General features: G+C 47.9%; 1 protein-coding gene across 6 annotated transcripts in view; it reads left to right on the top strand.

Annotated features, from left to right (window-relative positions):
• The window catches only part of nlgn4xa (neuroligin 4 X-linked a), a 68,537-nt gene that overhangs the window by 12,681 nt on the left and 49,098 nt on the right, over window positions 1-6,758 (top strand). For 5 of the 6 annotated variants that reach the window (XM_056301057.1, XM_056301054.1, XM_056301053.1 and 2 more), the window contains one exon: window positions 5,084-5,236. In XM_056301057.1, coding sequence (XP_056157032.1) covers window positions 5,084-5,236 — 153 coding nt within the window. Of the gene's footprint in view, window positions 1-310; window positions 314-5,083; window positions 5,237-6,758 lie in introns of all 6 variants that reach the window. The other variant, XM_056301052.1, reaches the window with a different exon arrangement.

Genomic DNA, 6,758 nt, shown 5'->3' with positions numbered 1-6,758 from the left:
GAGCAGGTCGTGGAAATACAAAGACTTGGAATCGCTCGGCCGCTCACTAAACGTAACACAACATTACTAAAGTGAATAATCTGAGTTAGGTATGGAAAAGGAATGTACAGACAGGGGTTATTGTTCACTGGCCTGCTTATCCCACTCAGGAAAGGTTGGTCTATCGGTGGTGAGGGAGGCGGAGCTAGAGACGTGTGCAAGAGGAAGCGGAAGGAGAGAAAAGGAAGCCCGTGCCTGGCTCGAGTGAGGCGGCGGGTAGGACGAGCGAGGGACTAAAAAATAGGCTGTGGTATAAATACAGATTGAGAAGACAGTTTGGCTGCTAAGTGACGTGTGGGTAGTAAGTGGAGGGATTTCGGACTAAGGGGGTCCATAGAGCGTTGTCCCGGGCGGGAGGCTAGCGGTATAGCGGCTAGCCGTGCAACGGTGGGAAAGTACAGCGGGCCGGGGAAGGACCGGAGCAGAAGGCGGCCTTCGATTGTGAGCTCAAATTGAATCTGGTTGGTTTTTGGAGGTACAAGGGGCTTGCCACAAGGAGCACACCATCCCACTGGATGAACTTCTGGGATGCAGAGATTACACCAGAAGTCCTTGCTGGAGTTATTATCAACGCCCTCATACTGCAGGAGGGCCTTGAACCCTGCTAGTTTGATGATTCCTGCTATCCAGTAGACTTTGGCGGACATGTTGGTGTCAGAGTTGAGGACTTCAACCCTCACTCCCTCTTCAATGTCTCCCCAGCAGGTACCCATAGGGGCATGCTTGAAACAGCTGACTGGCACTCCAACTGTGTTATGGCTACACATGTATCGACCTCAGTCAAAGCTTTCAACAGGGACCACAGCTTTTGAGTTGGCCAGTACCAAGCTGACTTGCTTGGTACTGGGCATAAGCTGCCAACTTTGCAACAAGAAGCTGTTTTTGAAGGACTTTTGCCTTTTTCGTTGGTGGTTTTCCCTGGAGTCTTGCCAATAAGCTCACTTTTTTATAATTTGAAGAATAACTCCTGCAACAGGACAAGCTGCAGAAGTGTTTGGTTTTAGCATAGAAAGCATCTCGTACTCCAACCACTCCTCACATCTCACAGGTGGCCATCCCAGCTTTTCCATCAGGGTAAGTGTAGACCCATCCATTGTTCTTGGTGATGGGCAGGCTTGCGGGAATGGATGGCACTACATCTTTGCTATTCTTCAAGCTGGAGCTGCTGGTAGACTCCTCGCTGTAGCTGTAGCAATCAAACATCCTGAATGAGTCTCTCCACTTGTGCTCTGAATGTGGGGTGTGTCAGCCTGCAGAAACAGGAAAAAGAATAATAAGTACTATAGTGCCTTCAAACTAGAGCTTCTCGCCCTCAAGTGGGCTGTCACTGAAAAATTCAGGGGCTACCTGATGTTTTCCAAATTTACCGTGTTCACTGATCACCACCCCTTGCGCTATTTAGGGACTGCAATCTGGGGGCCATCGAGCAGTGATGGCCCACAGATTGCCCCCAGATGGCACAATTAGAGTATCACTTCAGAGTGAGCTATAAACTCGGGCGACAAAACACTAATGCCGAGGTCTTGTCTAGAATCCCTGGTGAAGAAGATCCAGAACAGGAAGACACCGGCAAAGACTTCATTAGAATGAATTCTGAGGAGGTGCCCGCATGCTTGTGGCCAGCTGGGGATGACAAGGGTGCTGTGAAGACTGTATAGGCTAAGATACAGGCAACGACAGGGAAGGTGATTAGGGGACAAAGTTGGGAGGAGATAGAGATAGCACAGAAAAGTGACCCTGTCATAAAACCAGTCTACCAAGCAGTTGAGAAGAACATTCAAGTCAGTGCTGCTGAGCTGTGTGCAGGGGCGCCTAACACAAAACAACTCCTATCGACAGCTCGATCACCTTAGGCTTTGTCAGGGTGTGCTATTCCGACTTGTCCAAGACCCCCGTGATGGGGAAGAGACAAACAACTCATTCTCCCAGAGGCTCTACAGCACAAAGTGTATGAAAGCCAGCATGAACACGGATGGTATTTCAGGGAGAGGAGCACTCTTAGTCTCTTGAGGAGGAGCTACTATTAGCCCACAATGTATCGAGATGTCAAAAACTGGGTCAAGCAGTGTAAGAGATGCACACTGGCTAAAGATGTTTTCCCCAAAACCAGAGCTCCAATGACTTGTAGCGATGTCACAACACCCCTGGAAGTCCTCGCAATGGATTATACCATATTGGAGAGGTCTTGTGGGGGATATGAAAATGTTCTCGTCCTCACTGACATGTTTTCCCGTTTCACGGTAGCTGTTCCAACTAAAAACCAGACAGCCAACACGGCAGCAAGGCCCCTCCTAAAGCACTGGTTCACCTATTATGGATGTCCGGCTCGGCTACACTCCGATCAAGGGAGGAGTTTCGAAGCTAGCATCATAAAGGAGCTCTGTAAGGTCTATGGCATTGCAAAGAGCCGCATTAGCCCCTACCACCCACAGGGAAATGCTCAATGCGAGTGGTTTAATAGAACCATGCATAACATGCTCAGGACATTGTCCCCTGAAAAGAAAAGGGATTGGAAGGCATATTTGCCAGAACTAGTTATGGCCTACAACTCTCGCATGCACTCGTCAACCAGCTACTCCCCCTTTTAGCTCATGTTTGGAAGGAATGTGAGAATGCCCTTGGACCTCCTTGGGGGGGAAGGATATCAGCGAGGCTGCCGCAGATATTTTAGATGACTGTGTGAAAGATCAGCATGAGAAACTTCGCTGGTATTGCAGGGTTTACCAGGAGGGAATGTAAGGGTACTGGCCTGCTTATCTCACTCAGGACAGGTTGGCTTATCGGTGGTGAGGGAGGCGGAGCTAGAGATGCGCACAAGAGGAAGCGGAAAGAGAGAAAAGGAAGCGCCTGCCTGGCTCGACTAAGGCGGCGGGTGGGACTCGTGAGGGACAAAAGAATAGGCTGTGGTATAACTGCAGTTCGGGAAGATGGTTCGGCTGCTAAGTACGCGTGGGTAGTAAATTGGAGGGATTTCGGACTAAGGGGGCCCATAGAGTGTTGTTCCGGGTGGGAGGCTAGCGGTGTAGCGGCTAGCACGGCAACGGTGGGGAAGCACAGCAGGCCGGGGAAGGACCGAAGCAGAAGGCAGCAGGGTAGGGCCTTCGATAGTGAGGTCAAGTTGTCCCTTGTTTACACAGAAGTCGGCGTAGCTGTGACACGGTTAACCTGGCAATGAATCGTTGCTTGCGGAGTGGGAGCGGGAGACGGACGTACGCCATCTCACGAACACACACCGGGAGCTGGGAGTACCAGGAGCCGCTAGACTAGTCCCTGCCATCCAGACGTCATCTCAGCGATTCACCCTGCCCCATCCTACTCTATGTACACGGTTACCTGCCCTACATCACCTGGCATTTGGATTTTTACATTGTTGTTTTTTACCTCATCAGAAACTGAGGTATGTTTTTATTTTTCTAATTGAAATGGGAACTGAGAATTCGAGGGAAGACCACCATCACAACTGAAAAAAAAAAATGAAAAAAGAAAGAAGAATAGGTTGCTACAATTGGTGCCATGGCCCCCTAGGCATAACCCTGGGATGTGTTGGTTCATCCGAGGAGGTGAATCAAGAGTAAATTGATTTGGTGTTAGGTAATTGAACTGTAAAGGTCAATCTACTTTTCATGTTGTGCAAACGTTGATGTTGGAAGTGTTTATATTTGCCTAATTATAAACGCGCCACCCTCAAAGATTAACAGGCAAACAGAGATCCCCTTTGATACTTTCTATCAGTTGGTGTATTTAAGGTAATTAGCTAATCCATGAATATTCAAATCATAAGCACGTTTGTAGTTCTTTTTTTGTGTGGCATTTTCAGCCTTTATTTGATAGCGATAGTGGAGAGAGAGGCAGGAAAGGCGATGACTTGCAGCAAAGGACCCGGGCTGGATTCGAACCCAGGCCGCTGCGGTAAGGACTCGGCCCTTATGTGCCATGTGCGCCACCAGGTGAGCCACCAGGGCGCCCCCAATAGGTATCTTAAAGAAGGACTTTCCCAGCAAAAATGGTCCACTGCATAGCATTTTACATCTTCACCATAGTTGCCAAAGAATATGGCAGGTAACAAGTTTGAAGAAGAAGCAAAGATGTTGTGGCTAACAAGCACCTATGACAGAGCAAGCTTGTACTAGAAGACGTTTACCAACGGATACGACATCTATAGCTAAGACTTTGGTTCAACCATGTTTTACTATTCGGGGCTGTAGAGAAGGCGTTGATATAACAGCATTGGCAACTGGGTTTTATTTGGATTGAAGCACTGGGATTCAGATTGCTAAAACACCACCGCAATTACCACGGTGTGCACGAGTGTCAGTAATTTGGGAGGCACGGTGGCCCAGTGGTTAGTGCTGTCACCTCACAGCAAGAAGATCCTGGGTTCAAACCCGGGGGGTGGTCATCCCGGGTCGTCCTCTGTGTGGCGTTTGCATGTTCCCCCCATGTCTGCGGTGGGTTTTCTGCGGGTGCTCCGGTTTCCATCACCATCAAAAAGACATGCATGTTAGGGTTAATACTCCTCTCTGTGCCTCTGAGCAAGGCATTGGAAAGAAGAACTGGAGTTGGTCCCCGAGTGCTGCACGGCAGCTACCCAATGCTCCTAGCTACACAGCTAGGATGGGTTAAATACAGACCATAATTTCCTCACGGGGGTTCATACAGTATATCAAAATAAAGATTAAATAAATAAAAAATACGTTCGAAAAGAACCAATGAACTTCAGGATTGTGGCTTTATTTCATCAGGAACAAAACACTGTGCTTGAAGAAAATGATCACAGCAAAGTCCACGTTCCTTAGAGAGTCATCCTGATTTTGGTCCTATGTAAACCTTGTTTGTGCAGTAGAAATGTGCTTTCACATATCCCCTATAAACTTACTATTAAAGCACTACTCAAGGCGGTACACCAGATGTTAATACAACAAATAATGCTTTTCCTAAGGCCAGTTTGAAGCCACCATGAAAAAAAATATGATTGTCTTTGTCTTTTGGGGGTTTTTTTGTGTTGCTATGGTGGGACTTGTCATGTGTGCACTCTTCCTTGCAGACATCCATGATGAAAACGGGTTAAAACCGGTCATGGTGTACATCCATGGAGGGTCCTACATGGAGGGGACCGGGAACATGATTGACGGCAGCATCCTTGCAAGCTATGGAAATGTCATCGTGATCACAATCAACTACCGGCTTGGAGTTCTAGGTGGGTCAGCTTCATGATGATTCTTTAATGCGGACCGAGTGATGGATTGAATGACTGATTGGGTCGGCGGGTTGCAGTTGCGTGTGAGAATCATTTTTTAATGATTTGGGTGACCTACATTACAGTAGTAATTAGCGGGTGAGATGATGTGCCGTGTTAGGAACAGATCTAAAATCTCCAAGACGTTGGCTTTTCTGGAGAATGCATATAATGTACACTCACCGCTTTGGGTTTACATAGGAGACATGGAGGCAGACAGTGAAAATCTGCATAGGCTCGTTTGGATTGCAGTTTGGAGTCACAGCATGAGAACAAAATCCCAAACCTGATAAGCCTGTTTTTTCTGCGCATTGATGGATGGCCTTTTATTGCATATTTAATTAAGATTAGATTAATTAGGCTCACTTGTGGTCTGTCTGTTATGCAAAGCATGGATTGGTAAAACAGGGCGGCACGGTGGTGCAGTGGTTAGCACGGTCGCCTCACAGCAAGAAGGTCCCGGGTTCGAACCCCGGGGTTGTCCAACCTTGGGGGTCGTCCCGGGTCGTCCTCTGTGTGGAGTTTTCATGTTCTCCCCGTGTCTGCGTGGGTTTCCTCCCACAGTCCAAAGGCACGTAGGTCAGGTGAATCAGCTGTACTAAATTGTCCCGAGGTGGGTGTGTGTGTGTGTGTGTGTGTGTGTGTGTGTGTGTGTGTGTGTGTGTGTGTGTGTGTGTGTGTGTGTGTGTATGTATAGGCGGGCCCTGTGATGGGCTGCCTGCCTGTCCAGGGTGTCTCCCGCCTGCCACCCAATGGCTGCTGGAATAGGCTCCAGTATCCCATGACCCCAATTGGGATAAGTGGCTTGGATAATGGATGGATGGATAATGGATGGATGGGTGGATGGATGGATGGATGGATGGATGGATGGGTGGATGGGTGGATGGATGGATGGGTGGATGGATGGATGGATGGATGGATGGGTGGATGGATGGATGGATGGATGGATGGATGGATGGATGGATGGATGGATGGATGGGTGGATGGATGGATGGATGGATGGATGGATGGGTGGATGGATGGGTTGATAAAACTCTAATGTTAGGGTTGGGGTTACTGCAAGTCGGAGTGCAGAAGTGAATCAAAAAAGTAAATCATTTCACACATACTATGCACTTATGTATGAACACGTTTTTGGAACATTTGACATTTTTGTGGGTCTTTGTTGAGCCGGTTGCTTAAAGGTCTTGCTGCCCCATGCTGCAGTGGGAGCAGCTGTGCATCTTTCAAGCATCTCGATCAAACATAAAGCATCAAACCTCAGACAACCTTTAAAAAAAAGCAGACTGACAACGTTCTGATCGTTGCCGTCATTTAACGGAGCTTGAATTTTGTCGACTCCGTCAGGTGAAAAGTGGTCTCGAGCGTTGACGGTCATACTTTATAACGCGTTCATTCATAGACTGATCATCTGACATTCTGCTGTTTATTTGGGTTTTTTTGTTTGTTTGTTTTTAATTTCCCCCCCTTTTCTCCAAATTGT

The sequence above is a fragment of the Lampris incognitus genome, chromosome 21 (genome assembly GCF_029633865.1).
Source record: "Lampris incognitus isolate fLamInc1 chromosome 21, fLamInc1.hap2, whole genome shotgun sequence".
NCBI lineage: Eukaryota > Metazoa > Chordata > Actinopteri > Lampriformes > Lampridae > Lampris > Lampris incognitus.
This window is presented reverse-complemented; position numbering and strand designations above follow the sequence as displayed.